The sequence below is a fragment of the Atheta coriaria genome, unplaced genomic scaffold, assembly GCF_025399875.1.
Source record: "Atheta coriaria isolate IRGN ID8LTWV9N9 unplaced genomic scaffold, Caltech_Dcor_3.1 hic_scaffold_8_pilon, whole genome shotgun sequence".
NCBI lineage: Eukaryota > Metazoa > Arthropoda > Insecta > Coleoptera > Staphylinidae > Dalotia > Dalotia coriaria.
In genome coordinates this window covers 711469-733985 of record NW_027045450.1, presented here as the reverse complement: position 1 = coordinate 733985, position 22517 = coordinate 711469, and the positions used below count along the sequence as shown (strand labels likewise).

General features: G+C 37.4%; 6 protein-coding genes across 6 annotated transcripts; 2 read left to right on the top strand and 4 right to left on the bottom strand.

Annotated features, from left to right (window-relative positions):
• The first annotated feature begins 1554 nt into the window (after positions 1 to 1554).
• Positions 1555 to 2817, top strand: LOC135797868 (PBAN-type neuropeptides-like). Its single transcript, XM_065310429.1, has 3 exons — positions 1555 to 1743; positions 1814 to 2000; positions 2363 to 2817. Exons 1-3 carry the CDS (start codon positions 1666 to 1668, stop codon positions 2593 to 2595), a joined length of 498 nt encoding a protein of 165 aa, XP_065166501.1. The 5' UTR covers positions 1555 to 1665; the 3' UTR covers positions 2596 to 2817.
• ras (Inosine-5'-monophosphate dehydrogenase ras) lies at positions 2677 to 6791 on the bottom strand. Its single transcript, XM_065310426.1, has 11 exons — positions 6638 to 6791; positions 5882 to 5973; positions 5755 to 5803; positions 4983 to 5084; positions 4799 to 4927; positions 4586 to 4744; positions 4147 to 4519; positions 3843 to 4082; positions 3579 to 3735; positions 3377 to 3520; positions 2677 to 3256 (listed from the first exon to the last, which is right to left on the bottom strand). Exons 2-11 carry the CDS (start codon positions 5971 to 5973, stop codon positions 3151 to 3153), a joined length of 1551 nt encoding a protein of 516 aa, XP_065166498.1. The 5' UTR covers positions 6638 to 6791; the 3' UTR covers positions 2677 to 3150.
• A 325-nt stretch (positions 6792 to 7116) lies between these two features.
• RhoGAP93B (MyTH4 and RhoGAP_KIAA1688 domain-containing protein RhoGAP93B) lies at positions 7117 to 10348 on the bottom strand. Its single transcript, XM_065310459.1, has 3 exons — positions 10100 to 10348; positions 9480 to 10015; positions 7117 to 9405 (listed from the first exon to the last, which is right to left on the bottom strand). Exons 1-3 carry the CDS (start codon positions 10111 to 10113, stop codon positions 8018 to 8020), a joined length of 1938 nt encoding a protein of 645 aa, XP_065166531.1. The 5' UTR covers positions 10114 to 10348; the 3' UTR covers positions 7117 to 8017.
• A 164-nt stretch (positions 10349 to 10512) lies between these two features.
• Nt5c (5' nucleotidase C) lies at positions 10513 to 13354 on the bottom strand. The gene is given in 8 exon segments (XM_065310461.1): positions 10513 to 11215; positions 11280 to 11431; positions 11487 to 11814; positions 11914 to 11950; positions 11953 to 12205; positions 12267 to 12494; positions 12716 to 12891; positions 13026 to 13354. Coding segments are annotated over 8 exon segments (1542 nt in total). The 5' UTR covers positions 13189 to 13354; the 3' UTR covers positions 10513 to 11010.
• Positions 13355 to 13718: 364 nt separating this feature from the next.
• On the bottom strand, positions 13719 to 17861 carry LOC135797884 (GTP-binding protein 2). The gene is given in 6 exon segments (XM_065310460.1): positions 13719 to 14976; positions 14979 to 15309; positions 15374 to 15748; positions 15819 to 16031; positions 16329 to 16554; positions 17404 to 17861. Coding segments are annotated over 5 exon segments (1710 nt in total). The 5' UTR covers positions 16542 to 16554; positions 17404 to 17861; the 3' UTR covers positions 13719 to 14398.
• Positions 17862 to 19092: 1231 nt separating this feature from the next.
• On the top strand, positions 19093 to 22178 carry Cib2 (Calcium and integrin binding family member 2). Its single transcript, XM_065310004.1, has 5 exons — positions 19093 to 19361; positions 19462 to 19496; positions 19732 to 19849; positions 21545 to 21692; positions 21760 to 22178. Exons 1-5 carry the CDS (start codon positions 19311 to 19313, stop codon positions 21975 to 21977), a joined length of 570 nt encoding a protein of 189 aa, XP_065166076.1. The 5' UTR covers positions 19093 to 19310; the 3' UTR covers positions 21978 to 22178.
• The last annotated feature ends 339 nt before the right edge of the window (positions 22179 to 22517 follow it).

Sequence of the window (22517 nt, the reverse complement as noted above, 5' to 3'; positions counted from 1 at the left end):
GCGGCGTCTGTCGGCTGCTGTTCGGTGGCAAAAGAAGAGAAGGTACATCATCAGACGTTACTTAGTTGATTGCGCGGTGGTCTGGTTTGTGTCCCGGCGCGCGATATCGCCGCAAGAAGCGTGCTTTTATGAACTCAACCGGCGCTGTTTGATTATTTGATTATCTCCACGCTTCCAAGAACACTCCAAGAACATCCCAATGGAAGTATCCAACATAGAAAACACTCCAATTGCAAAAATTACAAAAATCGATTGCATACTTTCTAAAACTTGAAAAACATCAAAATATAAACTAAAACAAAATGTCACTTTGACAAATTGCTACCTTTCTACACCGCCATTCATCAATTGACACTTCTTGCACTCTTCTATGCCTACTTTAACTTTAAATATTTACAAATCGCCAAGGGATGCTGTATTTACTGACTTTTTATAAACAACTTCTTAAAAAAGTAGCATTTTAGCATAAACACAATCATTTTTCGTTTCGTTTTTGAAAAATAAAACAATACAACCACCGGATGTATAAAGAATTCATATTTTTAAGCTGATTTAATAAAAAAATGTTTGTTTAATATGCCTCAAATCTCATATCTTAAGTACTTAAAGATTTAAAGTTCATAAAATCGCCAGAAACGGGTTGATCCGGACTACATTTCGGACGCGCCCAAAAATCCACAGACAACATTTGCAAGTGTATCGACCTTCGACCTCCCAAAAATAATCTCAACACAACAATGTAAGACGTAAAATTATACTTTACATGTATAAATCAGCATTCGACTCAACGCATGTAATTTTCAAGTGATTTCAGCAAAAATTGCAGCAAGTGCAAGTCGTAATTTTCCGTCGGACAAGCAATAAATTCAGTTTTTAACTCACCCGCTGGCGCCACGGGCCCTAATTCTTTTCGGGTTCCCACCAATTCAGACGCCCAATCTCAAGTTGAAGATGCACTTCATGCTTTTACAAATGTAGCCGTGCCCACTTGAGGTCTGAAGCGCCTGAAATTAAGATAATGTGATGTTGAGTAATGTAAAAAAACAAATACAAAGTTGATTACCATTATTTTAAGTAAATTCATGCCGCTACACGTTATCATTTTAAAGTGGCACTAGTTTTTATGTTTAATTAACGATGGAACGTTAATTAAACGGTTTTTTTTTAATTTTAAGGTTAGTGGTATTTCTACGCCTGATAAATATGCAACCACACATACACCAAAATGGATTGCATATGTTTTAATGAACTTTTGGTTTAAAGTTTTATTTTTATCGCGTTTGTGATTAATTCTTACCGTGTCATGTTAATTCCGAACGTAAATAACGTCCGAACGAGCTTAACTAAATCAATTTCTCGTTTCTGCGCGTCGATTTGCTGCGATTTGCATTCCACACACGCGCTCCAGACTTTACGCCCTAACTTTTCCTGCTTTCTGCTCTGATTACCCAGTAATCCGTGGATTTATCAAACTGCAGGGGTTGTTATCGCACGATCGCCCCCGTATAGACCACATGCAGTTATCTGACGCCGTATTATCACTATAAAACGATCTGTTGCCGGCCATTCGGACATCAGTGTCCACTTTGACTCCACCAAACAATTACAACCCTCCGAAGTTGAAAATATTAACAGAAATAAATTAATTTCATACCTTTGCGAGTTATGGAACGTTTTGTTGTGGTCTTGAGCGCGTTGCTGTTGATACTGATAACGCAAAGTGTTTTCGCCAGCGAGGCGCATGTAATACTATCACTAACATTTTGTTATCGCTTAAAAACTGGTTTTATTTTTGTTTTGTGTTGAATTGCAGGAAGATGCAAGTCTTGATTTTGCTCCGAAGAAAAAGTATGGGCAATTGTGGTTTGGGCCGCGATTAGGGCGCAGAAAACGAACCCCAGAAGGGTACAAAACTTCTGGTATTGAGAGGCAACAACTAGAAGCGTTGATTGATTTGATTCACGATTCGCCATGGGCCATAGTCGCTGTTAACGGCAACGGTAAGCAAAGAAAACATGAAAATACTTAAAATTCAAAGCTTACCAAACACAATCCAATATACATATCAACTAAAAAAGTAAATATGAATCTATTTTGCTAATTTTATAATGATAGAACCATTAATTAGTCACAGTTTAACAGTTTTGTTCCCGTTACAACACAACTTAAATTTAATTCCATAATGGACGTTCAACATAGGCAACCCGTCATACACAACACCCAACTATAAATTTAGTTATAAACATTCACAAAAACACTTATAAATCCGAATAACAATTCCCTAAAACGTTTAACACATAATCACATGAATTTTACATTAATAATTTGTTAATTAAGCTAATTTATAATATTTCTCTGTTAGAAAATAAGCGTTACGACGTGAATTTCGTCCCGCGATTGGGGCGCGAGTCCGGCGAAGATGTTCTCGTCAGCGGGCTGCCAAACATGGGCGGCGAGCGCCTTCTACAAGATCCGGAGTTTGTCGGCGAAGTAATGTCGCAGCGCTCGCCACCGTTTGCACCACGCCTGGGAAAACGCGTCTTGCCATTCTCGCCGCGTTTAGGAAGAGAAAACTTCCAACCGGATCGCTCTTAAGCTGATGACACTCGCACGCGAATTAAATTCATACAAAAATAAATTACATCTGATTACAAATCTCGACCCTCGAGTACACAATACTATATAAACAAATATATTTCATCTTTTCGTTTTGTTTCACTCTTCACTCATCGATATTTGCTGGATACATTCGAGATGTGTAGCTCTGAATTCTTCTTCTTTCTAATAAAATTCATTTTATGAAATGTGTACATACAATTATTTCTTGTTTTTGAAGTCGTTGCTTCCTAATACATAGATATTTACGTTTTTTACATCGATGTACGATTTAGAATCGTAGTTATTTAGTATAAACCGATAAAAAATAAACAAATTCTTTAAAAATTTTGATACAATTCCCTAGAGATTATTAATAATGATAAGATTAGTGTTATTTGGTCAGGAAAGGAAATGGGGAAAAATAAATGAGTAAAGGAGAAAAGAAATGAAGAAAAAAAAACTGTCAAACAAAAAAAGTTATTCTTGATGCAATCAGAGGAATGGTAGCAGGTTTCGTCGGTTGGTGGCATGTTGGTCCAGTTTGTTGATTGTTTAAAACAGTCGTTTTTCGTAGCTGAAGAGACCGTGTACGTTGCCTTCGAGTTGCGCCGAATACGATCGCAATTCGAAGCGAAGTTCACCAGAATGCATCATTGTTCTAATAAAATGTCAAAAAGAAAGACACCATTGGTTAAAAAGCATAAAATACCTCACTGTAGATGTGTTATTACTTTGTTAACCCTATTAATAACCCTGTATATAATTATAAACAATTTACCTTAGTCCATTAAGTGATTTCGACCCAATATCCTGGAAACCATGTCTTAAACCGCACTGTAGATATGGCACAAAGCGTAGAACGGAACCTTTATCAACGATTGAACCGCTCACGCCTTGGGCGACTTTAAGTTTATCCATTTCGCTGTTAAATAAAAATAATTAGTACAAAAAGGTTGAAAAAGTCAACTATTAGTAGTTACTTATGGAAATAGCGATTCATGGCGGCGCCATTTGCATCTTTACGATCCATGGCTTCCAAACTTCCCATTCCGCGGTATTTTTTCAATCTTACACCATCGGAAAAGAAGTACTCGCCGGGAGCTTCTGTTGTTCCAGCCAACATTGAACCCATCATCACTAAAATACCAAAACGTTATAAATAATACATAAAAATGCAGGGGACACATTTTAGTGTATGTTTGGTTGCTAACTTGACAGGCAACAAAGATTTAAAAAACATTTACCTGAAGATGCACCCAATGATAAAGCCTTGGTAATATGACCAATGGAAGCAATTCCACCATCAGCAATCACAGGCACGCCAAAACGTGCGGAATATTCGGAAACTTTATAAACCGCAGTCGCTTGCGGACGCCCCACAGCCATTACTTCTTGTGTGATGCAAATACTACCACTTCCCATGCCGACACGCAACGCATCAACACCGGCTTCGATTAAATTTTTAGCCTGCTTAATCGTCACAACTATCATAAACAAAAAAATTATAATTACATAAAAAAAACTATCGATAAATATACAATTGCTTACCATTTCCACCAATAACCTGAAGATTAGGATAAGTAGTCTTGATGAACTTAATCATCTCAATCTGAAACACAGAATTACCCTGCGACGAGTCCAAAACCACCACATCCACACCAACATGTGCGAGCAGCGCAAGTCTGGCTTTATCTTCATCACGTGTGCCAATCGCAGCGCCGACCAGGAGTTGTTTGTTGTCGTCTTTGGCAGCGTACGGATAACTACGCGCTTTCTTTAAATCTGTACGCGCCATCAACGCGACTAGATTGCCTTTATCGTCGACAATTGGCAGTTTACCCTTTTTGCTCTCTTCTAAAATAGCGTTGGCTTGCGGAAGAGTTACACCAGCTGGGCCTGTGACTAATTTAGTTGTCATCACCTTGAAAAATATTTAAGAATTTGAATAAAACATAAACTATGATAAATTTAGTTGGCATTTGCTTACATCTTGAAGTAAAATTTTATTCTGATTATCTTTGCCTTCCATAAAGTCAATATCTCTTGAAGTTACGATGCCGACAAGTTTTCCTCCTAGTTTGCCAGACTCTGTGATCGGAATACCGCAGAATCCGTGCGTTTTTTTCACGTTTTGCACGTCTTCTACCTTTAAAATTACGAATAATTAATAAAATGCTAGTTGATCAATGATTAAACTTACTGTATTTGTTGGTGAAAGCACAACCGGGTCCAAAATGAAGCCGTGTTTGTATTTTTTCACTTTGAGCACTTCGTTGGCTTGATGCTCGGCAGAGCAATTGTGATGAATGATACCAATACCTCCACACAACTATAAAAAAACGGTTTTATAATTGTTTGTTGAACGATATGTAGTTAATACTTACAGCCATAGCAATAGCCATGTCAGATTCAGTCACTGTGTCCATTGGAGATGAAACAAGAGGTGCTTTCAAGACAATTCTCTTTGTTAGTTGTGTTGTCAAGTCCTAGAATTATTTTATTTTAATAAAAAGAATATTTAAAGATAAATAAAACAAAGAAATCATGTTTTCTTGCATTTTTTGTCAGATAAATAAGTAAAAATATGTATTTTATCATAAAAATGTCGTCATTTTCTTATTTTTCAAAGAATTTTAATAAATTTTGAACTAAATTGTAAAATTTTGAACTTTTCCTTTAATTTATTGCTTTGTTTTAGCTAAAATATTCAAAATTTAGCTTAAAACATTTTAAAAAACTGCACTGAAGTAAAAATATTCAGGGAATTGAGTTTATTTTTGAAACCATTTATCAAATAACTTTTAAAATTTGCAAATAAATTGATGTGACTGCTACTTATCACGTGAATAACAATTAACCACCATAAAATATAAATTTTTGAAGTTATAACCATTTTTATCACAAGAAACGTAAAATAAAAACTGTAAATTCCAAATTTTTGGCGTGATTTTTGTTGTAAATCAAAAAAATACATATTGAAACTCAATATTAACTTGAATTAACATAATTCATCGAATAACACTTAAAAAATGCGCGAAAAACAAACAAAAAACCTAATTTTAACTCAAATAAACAACTTTTATTTTCGTTTCTTGTTTTCCTCTCCACGATATTGACTTTTAACGGCGCTTAATTGTTAGAATAAACATTACTCACTACTTGCTCAGCTGGAAAGTCTATGTATCCTGGCAAAATAATAAAGTCACTAAAAATAAACATTTATTTATATTACCAAGTGCAATCATCAAACACACAGAGACACAGATTTTCATAACCAACTCACTTATATGTGATGCCATTGCCAGTGTTGATCATGTCCTTTGCAGACATCCCATCCTCCAACATTTCATTATCACCAGCAGTTGAAGAAGCCATCTAAAACAAAAATCCAATTAGAAACAAATCCAACATAACACTTCAAACAAATATAAATGCACTGGATAGAAAAATACACCATAATAAACAACAAGTTTATCGCATTTATTACGTTATTCCGCTGTTTGTTTATAATTTACAACAAAATACGAATGATAACGCGCTGTGCCGGTGACGAATGTATCCAACGTAGTAACACCTCTGCAGAGCAAATTATCAGCTAATATTAATAAATAACAACAGTACAAACATAATCAATCATCATTTGTTTTATTTTCTTAGCATATAATAGGATAATTTACGATATTAATCACCGTGCGTGACTCGTATCGTTTAATAAAACAAACGCTGTTAATTCGAGCAGCAGTAATTAATTTACAAACGAAATGATTGCGTTCGACACGAAGTAATAAAGTAAATTGAAGTGCAACGACAACTAAGTGGTTAATTAATCGGTTTTAATTAAAAACGCATTATGTTTCGCTTGTTTGCTGCTCGTTCCCCACGTGGTAAGCGCGATTAAGGTTAGCCAGCTTATTCCGAATATACGCACGGAAAAATCAATACGCGGCGTTTGATTTTTTGAAATAATAAGAGCACAAAATGGATGATTGTTGCATTGTCATGAGATAACCGTTGGTGAGATAAAAATGTATGTGTTTACCTTTGATTTACAGTTGAATAGGGGATTGTAGCACTGTGGAACTGCGATTATATCGCGATGAGAGTGGAGAATGATTTGAAGTCGTGCGCGCAACACCGGCGAGCAACGAGTTGCGTCTGCGAGGCTGCAGTGAGCGCCGCCAGAGAAGAACTCAACGTAGGGTACTGCCACGCGGTGCGGGAGTATTTGGAACTAAAAGTTAGAATAAAGTAAAAATGTTGAAACATTGAACTATAACAAATAAAAACAGTTAAACAACTATAAAATATGATGAAATAAATTACAAATGTTGATTATTCAATTAAAATGTTCAATAATTTGGGTTAATTTAGGCAGAATTTTGATTTTAAAACATAACCACATTAATAAAACGCATTCACTGCCATCTACCGGTTGAATATGTAAAGTATTTTTTCAAAATGACGCAAACTTGTACATAAATCATTGTTTAAAGCTTGTAAAACACTGAAAATTCATGGTTTTTCTGTTTTAAACAATATATAATTTATTATTCAGCAGATCGTAAGGTATATAACCATTCTGTATACGATATATATATAAAAATAATCCGAAAAACTGATCGAACGCAACAACCGAGAGTGAATAAGTTGAGAGAGTTCGGAACAAACGACATCGACACATTGTACGAAAAGCAGTCATCATCATCGATATGAACACAATCATTAAGCATATATTACAAAAATCTATTATAAAAGTAAGTTTCTCGTAGCTTCATACGCTTTATAGTCGTTTAATTAAAGTTTAAGTGTTAATCTCTGCCTAGAGAGCGGACATTATCGGAGTCAAGCATGATTAGTGTCATAATTTTCATATTCAGAGAGAGAGAGAGAGATTTCGAGATTCTCTTCTACGTTTTGATTCATGTTTCAGTCCGCGATTACTGCCAACATCATCATCACCTTACCTAATATATTCGATATTTTGTTTGTCTAACTATGGTTGCTATAGTTACCGTGTTTTGTTGCCATGGTTACCAGACTTGTTAATCATTTTGATCTGTCTCATTGTTATGGTTTTGCGCTTACAACTATTCACTTCTTTAACTCGTTTTGTTAAAATCCTACCTTAGTAAACAATGTAAATATACATTCAAAGTATAAAAGAAAACCGCTAGAATATAAATATCTGTCAGTCCTAGTCGCAGTTTACGGTGTGTCGACTAAAACGATGCGATGTACAAGATTGTGATCGTTCGTAGTACAAAAATTTATACTTATCTATACAAATCGCAACTTCGCATGCAATTTTCGACGAACAAAAAAAAATGATTCAGGAAACCTAAAATTCCAAGCATGTTAAGTATAAATCTTTGGTTGTGATTGCTCGGCAAGCTACTACTACAACTACCACCGCAGTGCGTCAAATCATGTCCCTCACACACTCGGTGTCCAACTCCTGAATGAGACACTTCATGAACGCCATCTCCTTGCGTGCATTGTCAAACATCGTTCGCGGATCTGTCGCCGTGCATCGCAGGCAATTCGGTGCGAACACCATCGCCATATTGGCGGCGTCCATCTTGGTGTGTTGCACCACGTCGGGTTTGTCAAACGACTGCAGGAATCTAATCAAATAGCACAATACCATACGGTGTAAGGTAGGCAACCTGAGCACCAAATCGCACGCCTTTCTAGCTGTCATCGGCTCCTGCACACATTCCGGATACAAATGATCAGGAATCAACGGTTCGTATAATTCACGCAACCATAGCTTTAATAAATTCGCCGGGACGTGTGCGTCACTAGGCTCGCTGAACTCCCAACGATCCATTTGTGCTTTCAGACGTGAGACTTCATCGACATCTGCGGAAACACGGAAGATCCCTTCGGTTGTTCTACCTTGCAGGCGTAAAACCTGTTGAGATAGTTCAACCTGAGGCCAGGGTAACTTCCGGTTGGGCCATCGTGATGCCTGTAGTTGCATAACTTCACGGAGAGTATTTCCAAAAAGACTAGCTTGGAAGATTTGCGTGCGCGCTGCTTCAACGTCGTCGACTTGCGGACGCCGCGCGGTTTTCTTACCGCCGAAACCAATCCGTTCCAGACGTTGACATGCAACTGTCGCGTAGTGATTCACCTGTACATGCAGCGGCCAACGACTTACATCCGGAAACACTCTGGAAAATGTCGGATCACGATGTCGGTTGAGATATCCGAGCAAGGCCGGTTGGAAGGTCTGAGATGGTGGAATAAAATTCAACGCAATGGTTAATAATTCCCATCCGCGTAGAATGGACTCCCTGCGAGGGTTTTCGGTTGTCTGACGACACAATTGCACGTAAAGTTCGTCGCGAAGTAAAGCCTGCGCATGCGCAGCGGTTAATATCTCGACTAAAACAGAGTTTAAGGAAACTCCCGGGCGCGCTTTACGATCGCCCATGTAGACCTGGACTTGTCGGAACATTTCCAGCGCTTGTTTGGTGACTGGTTTCGTTGAGGCGAGCAGTGGACGTTGCAGACTACGACTTGACCAGCTGAGTAACTCCCGCACGCTGGCTTTACGGCGGAATAAACCACGTCCGCCGAGATTCAGATTATCAGCCGCGAATTTCTCCATGTCTTCTTCGCGTTCGGGCTGCATTGGTGGGTCTGCCAGGGGTTTGAAGTTAAGTGGCGCGGCTGGAGCGCGTTCCCTAGGTGGTTCCGGTACTTGTGCAGGCAGATTAAGATATTCCACCGCTCTAAGACGATGATGTGGTAGATAAGTGCCTTCTGATTGATCGGAATCTTCATTATCTGGCTCATGACCTAAAACATTGCGATAATTTTAAGCAAATGTTTCCTTTTTGCATGAAAACATTAGTAATGTTTGCAGTCCTCACCTGTTAGTGACTCACTACCACTGTCAGAATGCTCACTATCACTGTCTCTGCTGTTGTTCAACAAAAAGTGCTCCAAAGGCAGCAGATGTGAATCATGCCAGTTTGAATACAGTGGCCCATCAGGGCCTCCATGCTGACTGAAACTACTACTCCTGCAGAGTTCACTGCTTTTTCTTCTTAGTTGTGGTGTGCTTGCACTTAGACTTAATACTTGTCCTCTTGCGGAGTCTCCAGTCTGGGTGCCTTGATGACTTGTTGACACTGGAGAGCAATCTGTGTTGTGTTTGAGTGTTTGCAGCTTTGCCAGCGGGATAATATCGCAATTGCTTGGTTTGTGCCATACTGTACGTTGTGAGCTAGCGTTGTAGTAATAAAACCGTGAGGTGTTTGCATCAAACAACTCCCACCATTGATTGGAGTCGGTTCTTTTGACTGGCACCCCTTCTGGAGGATCCCATACGCACTCGCCCGTCGCCAGGTTGGCGTACATGTGCTCGCCGGTCTTCGGCTCGATGATCTCCACCCATTCTACGAGCCTATGTGCAAGATGCATATGTTAGACACATGTTGCGAGATGCAAAGATCGCGGGCGTGTCGATAATAATATCGATTGTGCTCACCTGCTAGAAGCCATTTTTCGATGCTGATGAAGACGGCAAAGATGAAGGCGAGGCGGCTTCAGCTGGCCGACATGACATCGTCGGTGTGCGCGTACTGGTGCGACGACTCCAGCGCGTCTTAGACGGTCGATGGGCACTCGGCGGTCTCCATTATTATTGTGAATGCGGAAAGCACAACAAGGCGAGTATTATTGACCTATAATGGCACCAGTGGTGCAGATTAGGCTACCAGCGCAACAACGTCAAACTCTCTGCGACCAATCAGGTGAGACTAGTGGCCATCTTTGATTGTTACATCCAACCAGAAGAGTTTGAATTTTTGCGCATGTAACATAGGCAACCAAAAATACTTCTTTTATGTCAATCAAATTTAAACAAATTAATAATTTAAACGCCGTAAATTTAACAATAAATTACAACTGAAATGGCGTTTTATTTATAATAGACATACGAAAAGCACACAGCCTCCAAAAATCAGGCACTTTTGAGCACTTCTTATCAATACTATCCCTCAATTGACTTCCATCACTTCATCATTTACAAACTTTGCTTAATTCCGTCTCATTCTGATTGAATCATAAAAATGAACACATTATACTCTACTTGTTCGTATACGTATAGTTGCCAGGCTTTAAATAAATCGTAAACAATATAATTTACATTCAAGTGTAACTCGAGTGTACTGCGCACAAATTGCAGACAATGTCACACAACAAAGAAACAGTTTTACGCTTGTTAGCTAGCAATTCTCTTCACTATATCATATCTCTAGGACTTCTAATAGTTTACTCAACACTATACAAGTTGACAGCCGGCTATGATCGCTATGATTAAATAAAATTAAAAGAGAAATGTTGACGGCCGTCACACGTGGATCTGCGACGCATTAAATATATAGAAGCGAGAATAAATTAAACAAAGTAGGAAATGTACTCGTGCGGCATGACGCCGCGACGCGGATAAAACGTATGATTGACGGAGTACTTGAGTAGATTCGTTATGTTCGACGTGTAGATGTCTGCGAATCGGAAGAGACGTCTTGAAAAGTACGTCGGGTTGTGATACGTCCTGAATACGCTGCCGAATTGTTTATTGAAGACGAATTTTATATCATCTCTGTGAAATTCAAAGAAAAAACAATATTATATCACAATTATCATTAAATAAACATGTGTATTACCTTAATTGATCTCTTTCCGCCATCCATTTTGCTAAAGTTTGTTGTTCTGCTTCACCCTCACTATCCTGGTGATCTTCAATGAGTTGTGTGAGCATTTGCAACCAATTGGCGTTTTGTTTGAACTGCTGATTGTTCAACGTCTCGATTTCATGCTGAAAACCATTAAAATATATTTTTTATAACGAAAAATGTGAAAAATGTCTTTACCTCGAGTTCATTGATGATTGCGCCTGTCCGCCATCCATGTTCTAATGTAACATCTGCCAGATCACTGTATGGATGATCACCGAAGTATAACACTTGATGTCCACGCCACCCAGTCAATTCCTGCAGTTGTTTCACTGTTCCTTCATAGTAAATTGTACCTTTTTCAAGTTTATGAACGCGGTCCCAAATATGAGTACCACTTCTCTCATCGTAAACTCGAATTGGTCGCGATTCATCCGTGAAAAACTTGGGTTTACGCGCTTGGACAATCACTACATCAAAATAGTCCTTCCAATCTTCACCTACCAGTAGTTCCATGCCCTTATTACTAAAAATAATCATTAAAAACAAGAAATTTAGCGCTTGTTTAACAAAACATAATTTTTGGTCGATATGTTTGGTTGCCTATCTTCAGGCGTAAACTTACACGAATTTATACGGACTATTCGTGACCAAAAACAACTTTTATCTGCGTTTTTCAACCGATTGAAGAAATCCCTCAACTCCTTGTTATGCTCAATGTAATCGGAAACATTCTGCGCGACTACTTTGTGCATAACAGGATGCGAACTCCTCACGGAGCTCTTCACATCCCTGAAAAGAATCTCCGGATGATAATCAATATGATTTTTTTCGAAATAATCCGTCACATTACAGAGCAGCGTCATTTCAGGCACCGAGAACAGATCGGCGAGCTGCACCATCTTGGAGTGGGTACCCTGTAAGATCAACTATCCACGTGTCGAATTAGGAATCATCTAATATATTCTGTCCTTATACCTGCGCCGATTTGGTGTTACCTTCGACATATGCAATCGGGATGATGCGGTTCTTATAGAGTCGAAGAACTTCATCATCGGAGAGCGCCTGGAGGCCACGATAAACTGAACCGAGTTGGATTTGAAGGAAAGAGTCCAGTTTCAACAGGACGCCTTTTTCGATGTCATAATGTAAGCCACGAACAGCAAATCCTGGTTTGTATTCTAATTTTTCGATTTCTCTTGGATACTAAAAGTAAAAAAGTAAAAAATTTAACATAAAAAGTAAATTAACCGTTGCAGAACTTTGAAAACAACTGAATTAACATGTGCAGCAGTTGACATTCATTTGTTTTTGTTTGTTTATCGATTGGTTCACATTTCACCGTGTTGAAAATATTTGTTTAGATTTTTGCTGTGTGAAGGTTGTCAACAGGTCCACACAAAAATAAATCTAAGTAAGTATTTCACCTTGTACTGTTCTATTAATGTCTGCCTGGCCAGGTTGTAGAGCAGATAATCCATGGAAGGCTTGTAACATGCCAGAGTATAATCATAATCAAAACCATACACATTGACTTCCTTCAAGTCCAGCTCATTACAAGCGAAAACCGCCTGGACATTCACATCCTTTGGCAGTTTTTTCGCTGAAAAACACACAAAAACATTAGAATAACCTCTAATAAACAATACAACGTAAATAAAACATTATATAATAAAAATTTAGCCGAAAAAGTTGAATATTTAAGCAAATTTTAGTAATTTTAATATGAAAACTTACATTTGCACTTATCTCTGCTCCTCCTGTAAGCATTTTCAAGCCTCTCCACCGAATGATACCTCTTCTGCAGCGTGTCCACGCCGGCAGCATCGAAAATCCTGCCGAAGAAGAACTTGGCAGGAATGGCAGGCGCTCGTGTGCCGAGGATCCTGCATGGTAACATCACTGGACGCACTGGACAATACTGAATTATCGCCGAATGCGAGAGTTGTGAGCCGGCGCGCTGCTCGACGCGGAATGGGACTGATTTTTAATTCCAATCTAGCGAGCAGCAAGATTGAGATCGAGCGTGGAGGAGGACGCGCATGCGACTGAATTATTGCAACAGCCACGTGGTTGATCCTGAACTCGACGCAGCATTTTAATTTGAATTCATTCACAGCACATGTACGAGACTCCGTAGTTAAGCTGCGAGTGATAAATGTGTGTTTAACGAGGCGAGAAATGTTTGAGTGCGTTATTTTCGTAACTATTTGGCGCATATCATGGTCAATCACATCAATTGATTGATTAATTCAATACATATATGAGTATCATGATGAATTTGTGGAATTTATGCACAGTGTGCATAAATTAAACGTGATTATCTTGCATAAACTTAGATAAATGCTGCGGTTTGCATAAAAAATGATAAAATGTTGTTTTAAATTACATATTGCACTTTTCTTAACGTAAATTTAAGTAGATATTCACTTTTTCTTCAATTACAATACATTTTATTACTTATGTTTATCATGACATAATTTCTTTTACTTTTTTAAATCGTATTATTATGAATAAGTGTCAATTTAATTAAAATACATTTCTTTTACTTTCAGACACGTCACACTGCAATAAACTTATCTTTATATCACGTCCTTACTCAATATTCTGAATTAATTCTCATAATAATTTACTATTCAACCTTGCATGTTACAACTTTTTTAATCTTTGTTAAGCTTAAGTCGAATGAAATATATTTGTGCTGTTTATGTAATATTTAAAGCTGCTTGGCGTATTTACTAGCAAATATTTGTTAAATATTAAAAGTACATGTTTTAATACATTTGCAGATCATTTCGGCAGATTATTTGCCTTTTGTAATTTGTTTTAAACTTTTAAGGACTGATTTGTAAAGATTATATTACTAAATTGTTATTGTTATTGAGACAAAACAAGTTTTTACTTGAAAATATTCAGACAAATGTAGTCTGGACTTGTTTTCATCGAAATAAATATGCAAATCTTCTTTCGAAGAACAAATTAAGTAAAAATTCAATGAATTAGAATCATTTTAACCTCATTTATAAGAAAACTCGATGAGAACTGTCAAATTTTTAGATTTTGACATGTTTTCTGTCAAATTATATGTCAAATGAATAATAATAAACTTTTTATGCATTCGCGAATGGAAATATCTGTGTAACTTCCCCAATACCCTTCGTACATCCCTCCCGAAACAGTAAACGCTGTCCAACAGACACAAACTCCGGATGACTCTTGAATTTGAACACCACCGATGCATTATCATTAGTCTGAATGGAATTCATCCCAAAAATACCGAGAATCTGCGCGGTTTGTCGAATATTCCCGATGTAAACTGTCGTCTGAAATCCTGAATGCAATGGCGTCGTGTGTGACAACACCGATATCGACGCCTGAAAGTACATGCAGCCCATCATCTCCTCCTCATCATCCGATATCATCACCATTCCATTCCGGACGTAATCAACATGCGGCGTTAATGAAATCGACGCGCTCTGGCCCGCTCTAACAACTCTACACGGAACTCTATTGCGTTGAATCGACTTGATTGTCACTTTTTGAAAGGAGCCATCTTTAATCGGCCCGATTTGCATGCGCATGCCTTCAGTGATAACACCTTTGGTGAGTAATCCGCCAAAGATGCGATCATCACCAGCGCGGAAATTCTCATCGATTTGAAACTCTGGTGATTCTTGTTCAAGACGCTCTTTTCCTTAGCGCTCACACCGGGTGGAAGGATGTGGAGGAATTTCAAAAGAAGATCGAGACCTTTACCTGTCACGCTGGACACGCAAAATATGGGCACGATGTTTTGACTCAACTGATTGGAACAAGCGGTGATCACGTCGTCAATACTATTGACAATCAGAGGCACGCGGCAGCTACCGGCTTGTTTTAGCAGAGTTTGCGCACTTTCAAGCGTCGCATCACAAGATGCCAAGTCAATTTTCGTGATAACAATGAAAAATGGCACATTTAGAGCCATTGCAATACTCAGATGTTCTTGTGTCATCCCTACAGCTCCAGCAGTGCCAGAAATCTAAAGAAAAACAAAAATTTAATCATAAATCTGTCAAATTTTAATTTTGACAGTTGACACTTACCACAAGCATAGCGTGATGTGGTGAATATCCCGACAATCCTTGAATTGTCGTCCGTAGATACTTCCTATGCCCAGCCAAGTCCAAAAACGTAACCAACTTCGTCGAGACATCGCAGATCTCTTCGGCAGTCATCAACTCACTGTAACTGTAATTAATTACATTGCCTTTCGAGTTGAAACCGAGGATCTCGTGACTGATTGAACTCGTCCGGCCGCTTTGCACTTCGTGCAAGTGCCTAAACATATTCAAACGTGCTTTCCCTCGGCCATTATCTAAAGTTCCCTGGGTCAACACGCCTAGGAGTGTTGATTTACCAGCGTCGGCGTTTCCTAATACTGCTACACGTATTTCTATGTTGTTTTGATCATCAGGTACCTTTAGAAACACAAAAATTTAAAGTCAAATTAAAAAAAAAAACAAGATAATAAAAAAATGAATAAATTACTTTTCTGACTAGAACTTCACAAACGTGTTTCCCATTATCCAAACAGCGATTGCGGATGATTGTCGTCGTGGCGTCCAACTTGATTGCCATCTGTTCTAAAGTCTGCAAACTGTCTTTCATTTCTTTGAGCGGTAATCCTGTGAGGACGCCGTTGTCCTCGACGCCGATTTGATAAATTGCTTCGCCTTGTCCCTCCCGTAATCGCCATTTCATCTAAATACATAAATTAAATCGTATTACTTGTACATTCCCAAGTTTTCTACTTCTTATCATTATCAATATGATTATAATGTATTAATATTTATTAAAAACAGATTATTGTGTGGTTTACGTGATTATACCACACAAAAGATAAGAGATAACGCAATGACGCGTTGGGAAACAACAAAAATTATGAATTTTAATTCAAAACTATAAAAATCTAACCTTAAAAATAACTTTTCTGTCAAAAAAGGTGCAAACTTAACCTCAAAAATATGACAGTTGACAATTGACAGATTTATTCCTTACCTGTGTCACTAAATGTTGAAACCGTTGCTTTGTAGGATTCACAATCTTCAATTTGTACTCGATATTCCCAAGCTGTGGTTCCGGCGGCAGTTTCGATTGATCACCATGCGTGAGTGTAGCATTGCGCAAAATATCGTCATCCAAGTCATCGATGTCATCATCCATGTGTGCATCGTCTGCGCCCGGATCAAACAAGCCCAGAAACGACTCCATCTTGTTTAATGCACTGAAAATGCAAGTTAAATATTCGTTATTTGAACGAAAACAGCTGTTTGGTGTCTACTACACTAGTGTACTACAAGTTATGCAATGAAAGGAGTTGAACTCCAGCGTTACACACAACTTTACTTCGGAAAGTGAAAGTTAAGTTTAAATGCCTCTTGCTTCATGCACACACTCAATGTTAAGTCAAGAGTTGGATAAAATAAGTATAAGTCTTTGTTTTTGATTGATTATTTCAAAACTGGACTAGTTACAGTAATAATTCTTACGTATATATGTTTGGTAGTTAATTCTTTGTTTAATTATGTAAAAACTATGAAATTATTTTGATTAAATTAAAAGTTACAGACAAAAATAGATTTTTAAAGTAATTTGTCAATAACTTTTGATAAAAAATTGTTATTAACAAAATGTTTGTTTAAGTAGGTAAAGAATTTAATTCTGAATTTATTGGTGAAAGAATTTTTATTGTATCTAATTTAGTTTAGGAGTAATTGATTAAAAACTAAAATATTTCATTGTCGAGATAAAACTTTGTTATTTCCGTGTTTTTTTATCTATAACTCTCAAACGCAATGTGTCACAATAATTAAATACACTGCATCATGTTCCGTATTAAATTCTGTATTTAATTATGTAAAAAAATTAACAATGGCATAATGAGAACCAAAATTACAGACGAAATTCTAACGGTTTAATGCGCGTATGCAAATTAGACTATAAACTGTTATAAAAAGTGATTTTAAACAAGTTTTACATACAAATAAATACAAAATTTAATGCTGAATTAATTGCAGTAATAATATTGATTGATTTTTCATGGAATTTATAAATAATCACAAAAATAACTCACGTTTAATTTGTAGTTGTGTCCAGTGCAGTTTCCGTCGCTGCGTGAAGCGCTAATAATCACGAATGATCACGAACAATCAGCACGTAACTGTGAGACGACTGGGCGCAAACAAAAGCCCGCGGATCTCGGAGTCCTGGCGTCGTGATGATGATGATTTGGTGTGCGATTTGTGAGCGTCGCTCACCTGTTTTTATTATTGTTTACACGCGTGGATGTTTGGATGGCGGCCGATTGGTGCGGACAGCGCGCCAAGTTCTATTCGCGGCTCGCCGCTAATTTTAGCCGCTGCCACTGCCTGCTGAGACACTGCACACTCTCGCACACCGGCGCGTTTGCATCACATTGTCGAAATTATTGCGGCCGCCGATTCCTAGCAACAAAACGCAGCGAAATCGGTGGTGATACACTTCCGAGGTGCTGATGTTGACATTTCAAGCGGCTGACGTCAAGGTCACGATCAAACACACACGCGCATGAACAATCGACGCTCGTATGGGAAAATAAAACGCGTGTTATCGCGGGTTTTATTGATTTTTACTATCGGAAACTATTAATATTACAATGAGGCGTTGTTCGTAAATGATTAAGAGTTGTTTCTGGCTTAATGTCAAGATTGTTGTGCGTTGTAACTCGCAACAGATGTTTACAGATTTAAACAAAGAATGGTGTGTATTTTGGGTTGCCTATAGTCAAACAACGTTTTACAAATAAAATAAAACATTAAATATTGATAAAACACTGCATTCAGTGCAATATTTATATAGTTTGTATCTATAAACAGTTAAAATATAATAATATATTGTTTATATGCAAATATTACAATTTACTTACATGTTATATTGGTGTATGTAAAGTTGCATATAATACAACCTCAATCCAAAATTAAATAATTAAAAAATGCGTTAATTGCGCAATTATTTATCAATATTTCATGAGTGAAAATATATTTGCACAAAAGATGTTTATACATGCATACTAAGTAAATATTGTTACTATGCGATGCAGTTATTAAAACTTCTCTGCATTATTTATACAATGATAATCAGTATCAATATAAATAATGATAATATTTAACAATCTATCGACTAAGCACTAAATATAATGAATATTTACAATCAATAATAAAACACACACTAAAATAAAGCTTTAAATATACAAAATTAATAAAATGAAATGTTGGTTGCATACAAAGGATTTCATACGTAACCTCAATAATAAATATGAAATTTAACCTAAAAACCCCTTTGTGTATAGGCAATATTCACTTTTTTCCATTTACATATCCATTTGCGTCCGTTTGATCCGACTTCAAAAGAACTCCCGTTTGCATACTCATTTCCAATTCATTTCATCGCCGATATATGAAAACCGAGTGTAAACCAACGCCTCCAACAAAAAAAGATCGAAGGAATTTGCATAAAACTCGCGCCTGACGTTATGTGTGCGCAAATATCACGCACACGCGTCAAAACAAAACCAAACAGCCCAACAAGTATAGAAAAACATGCGAAAGTTGAAAGATAATTAATGATAATGTCCGGGCGTAATTAGCGAAACGCGTCGCCGGCGGAAAAAATCAATACTATTAAATTAAACAAATGACTTGTTGCCCCCGTTGCCGCTCCCATCATATAGATTTCCAAGTTGTGTGTGTGTTTGTCATCATTTTTCTGCGATTCTTTCACTTTCATTCCACTTTGCGGCGGCGGTATTCGCATACGTGTAGTTTTCATTAGAGGCGGCGGCACTTCGCCACACGCTGGGCGGCGGTCGTCGGCGGCGGTCATTTGACCCAGTCTTACTTAAATAACTTAACAGTAAATTCAAAATTTTCGCGAAAATCGTGCAAAAGTGCGAAAAACATAAAAATATACAGTGTGTTCATATAAAAATTGAAATTTATTGTCATGGGTAATAAATTAGTTACTTTTACCGAGCAACAATTGGTTAATTACCAAGTAAGTTCATAAAAAATTAAATTTTAATTTTAAACACTATGCAACCCAATATACACTTATATATTGTGTAAGTAGTTGAGAGATATTTATTTCTTTACAGGATTGTTCATTCTTCACCCGCAAGGAAATCCTGAGGTATAAAATGTTGCAAGTTTCATGTTTCATGTTTTATGTTTCATCCCTACTTGACTATAATAGTTATGATAGCTGTAAATTTGTGGTTTAACCTCAAACATAAGTACCTACGAAATGTTAAACGTTTGCTTTGTGTCTTGTGTCTTGTATCTATGGCGCGATTCCACGAATCTCGCGCTTCGCGGATTGTTTGCGGTTCCTTCGACGCGCGTGGCGGCGGCAATGTTGGCGGCAGGGTGCACAAGAGGTTTCGCGAGGTGCGGTCTGACCTAGTTCCGACGGTCATGACCGAGAATCAACCCGTCACTGTTCGTATACCGCTGGACAGCATGGAGAAACTTCCCGAATTGAAGGTAAAATTCAATTTGCAATAACTCCCAAACTATTTATGCAACAACTTTCAACTTTAAACTATTACATTCAGCTTAACTCAGGGTATCAGCCTGTAAAGTTTGATAAATGTAAATTTGATAGTTTTCGAGATATTTGCATTTAAAATTTTTATTTTGTATAAAAATATTGAAGTATAAAAAGTTGCCTAGGTTAAATGATGTAATATTAAGGTTACGTTTAAAATTGTGGTGTTTAATGAAATGTTTGAACGCCAAGTGGATTTTTGAGGTTAAAAATCTCATAAAACTCCAACAAAAGGCAACTTCTTCACTTGTGGAGTGTAAAACGCGTTGGCGTGCGCAAAACAACCAAACAAAAACGCGCAAACGAAAGAAAACGAAGAAAACGACTCGAAACCTGCATCAGCCAAAGGCGTTTATTCATCATCCACCGAGTGAATAAAAAATTAACCAATTCGAAACATTTCGCAACAGAAAAAAGCGTAAAAATGTGTAACTTCTTCCGCAATTCAGAAGTTTGATCGGTTCTCGTATGAAATTTACATGAATCCCTCGGGAATGCACAAGCAGCCATCCCCAATGGGCGGTACTGGAAAACTAGCGGGTTTGAAGCGCTTCAAGTCTCGAAGAACTTGTTGAAATGACGTGACTACGTCTGGGTCACAAGTGAGGAAGTATCGCGCGGAAAGTTTATGGATGTGACTGGAATGAGCTCGCAGGGAGCGAGAACTGGGAGGCAAAACAAGTGCTAAAACCAAAGTTTCATCGCTCTTGCTCGTGTCGCTTGTCGCTCGATGTTCGACGCGTGTTGCGTCTTCAAACTTCAATAAGCGGTGGAAATTTTAAACGTCAGTGGCGCAATATTTTCAGGAGAATGAATAGATTATTACGGAAACAAATTTTTATACGATTTATAATAGTTATTGCAGAGGAAAACTATTTTATCATAAATTTAAATGCAAAAATCGACAAAAGAAAACTTTTTAGAGTCATTTTCACTTTTTTAAAAGTTTTTCTTGCGTAGTTAATTTAATTTAAATTTATTCAATTGAATATTTATGCAGTTCAATAGAGAATTAAATTCTCTACAGATTACTGAAAAAATAAATCATTTATCTCATTGCGTTTTCATGTTATCATAAATTTAAATATAAAAATCTGTAAAACAAAACATTTCATAATATTTTTCACTTTTTTCTTAGTTTTTCTTTGGCGGATAATTAAATTTAAATTTATTCAATTGAATGTTTATATAATTTGATAGAGAATTAACTTTTCTACAGATTACTGAAAAAATAATTCATTTATCTCATTGCGTTTTCACATTATCATAAATTGAAATATAACCTTTTTTTCAAGTAATTTTTAATTTTTTTCAGACTTTTTGCTCTTTATCTACTAAAATATAAATTTATTCTATATAATACGTGTATAATTCGATAGATAATTTAATTCTCTATGGATTTCTGAAAAAATAATTTATTTATCTCAACACGTTTTCGAGTAATTAGCTAATTACCAAACTAAAACATATTGAATGTTAAATAAGTTGCCTATCTTTAGTGTTTTAACAAATACCCAACCTAAATTTTACTATGTATCACACATAGAGTGTTTGGTAAATAGGTTGACCTTTGTTCTCTGTTTGTTTGTTTCCTTCGTACATTTGTTTACGCCCGTTGTTTGTCCCCACAGGAAAATCCGTTCAGACGACGCATCTGCGAGGTGTTTTCGCGCGACGACAGTGGCGACCTCTCTTTCGAGGATTTCCTCGACCTCCTGTCTGTTTTCAGCGAGCAAGCACCGCGCGACATTAAAGTATTCTACGCTTTTCAAATATACGGTAAAACATAACCTAATTTTAATACTACTGAAATAAAAATATTTAAAATCAACCAATGTATGCTTAGACTTTGATGGAGATTCACACATCGGCGCTGAAGACTTAGACATCGCAATTAGACTACTAACGCACCAGCAGCTACCCGAAGAAGACATGCGGCAGATCGCCGAGAAGGTCATCGAGGAGGCGGACGTCGACGGTGACGGCAAACTGTCTTACATGGAGTTCGAGCACGTCATCACGCGCGCGCCCGACTTTCTCTCTACGTTCCACATTCGCATCTAGCTACACATTCACACAGTCATACACTTAACCTCACTTCAACGCTAACGAAACCAATCACTAAATGTACTTCAAACTTCAATACGCAATACACACTCGAAAACAACGCTAGAATGGTAGTAAATAAAAACGGCTGCACTTGACAGTTATGTAACATGTATATTTTTACAATTGTTTTGGCATTCAATTATAATTTTCTTCATCTTTGACGCGTGCGGCGGCCATCTTGACGTTGATATTGATGTTGCGTTGTAGAAGTGTTAATTGAGTTGCGTTCGGTGAGTGCACGCGCATTAATTGAATCGTAATGAATTTATTGCTCTCATTCCTACACTCGACACTAATTGCGCACGACAAGATGGCCGCCGCGCACAGTCTTTTTATTAGGTAACATCACAATATAGTCATTTATTTATTCGTGCGTGCGATGTGTTTGCGTGACGGGCACGTGTCGGAAACATGGCGGCGGCGATCATATCCGGTGACATGGAAGCCGCCACCGACACCACCAACACAATTTTATTCTCTACAATATAATTTTTA

Coding starts and splice junctions, on each gene's coding strand:
- ras (XM_065310426.1), bottom strand. CDS start 5,973: ATGGCTTCTTCAACTGCTGGTGATAATGAAATGTTGGAGGATGGGATG. Junction 4,928..4,982: donor ACATGGCTATTGCTATGGCT/GTAAGTATTAAC, acceptor GTTTTTTTATAG/TTGTGTGGAGGTATTGGTAT. Junction 3,257..3,376: donor AAATCACTTAATGGACTAAG/GTAAATTGTTTA, acceptor ACATTTTATTAG/AACAATGATGCATTCTGGTG.
- LOC135797868 (XM_065310429.1), top strand. CDS start 1,666: ATGGAACGTTTTGTTGTGGTCTTGAGCGCGTTGCTGTTGATACTGATA. Junction 1,744..1,813: donor TTTTCGCCAGCGAGGCGCAT/GTAATACTATCA, acceptor GTTGAATTGCAG/GAAGATGCAAGTCTTGATTT. Junction 2,001..2,362: donor AGTCGCTGTTAACGGCAACG/GTAAGCAAAGAA, acceptor TTTCTCTGTTAG/AAAATAAGCGTTACGACGTG.
- Cib2 (XM_065310004.1), top strand. CDS start 19,311: ATGGGTAATAAATTAGTTACTTTTACCGAGCAACAATTGGTTAATTAC. Junction 19,850..21,544: donor AGAAACTTCCCGAATTGAAG/GTAAAATTCAAT, acceptor TTGTCCCCACAG/GAAAATCCGTTCAGACGACG. Junction 21,693..21,759: donor CTACGCTTTTCAAATATACG/GTAAAACATAAC, acceptor ATGTATGCTTAG/ACTTTGATGGAGATTCACAC.
- RhoGAP93B (XM_065310459.1), bottom strand. Junction 9,406..9,479: donor TGGTAGTGAGTCACTAACAG/GTGAGGACTGCA, acceptor GCAATGTTTTAG/GTCATGAGCCAGATAATGAA.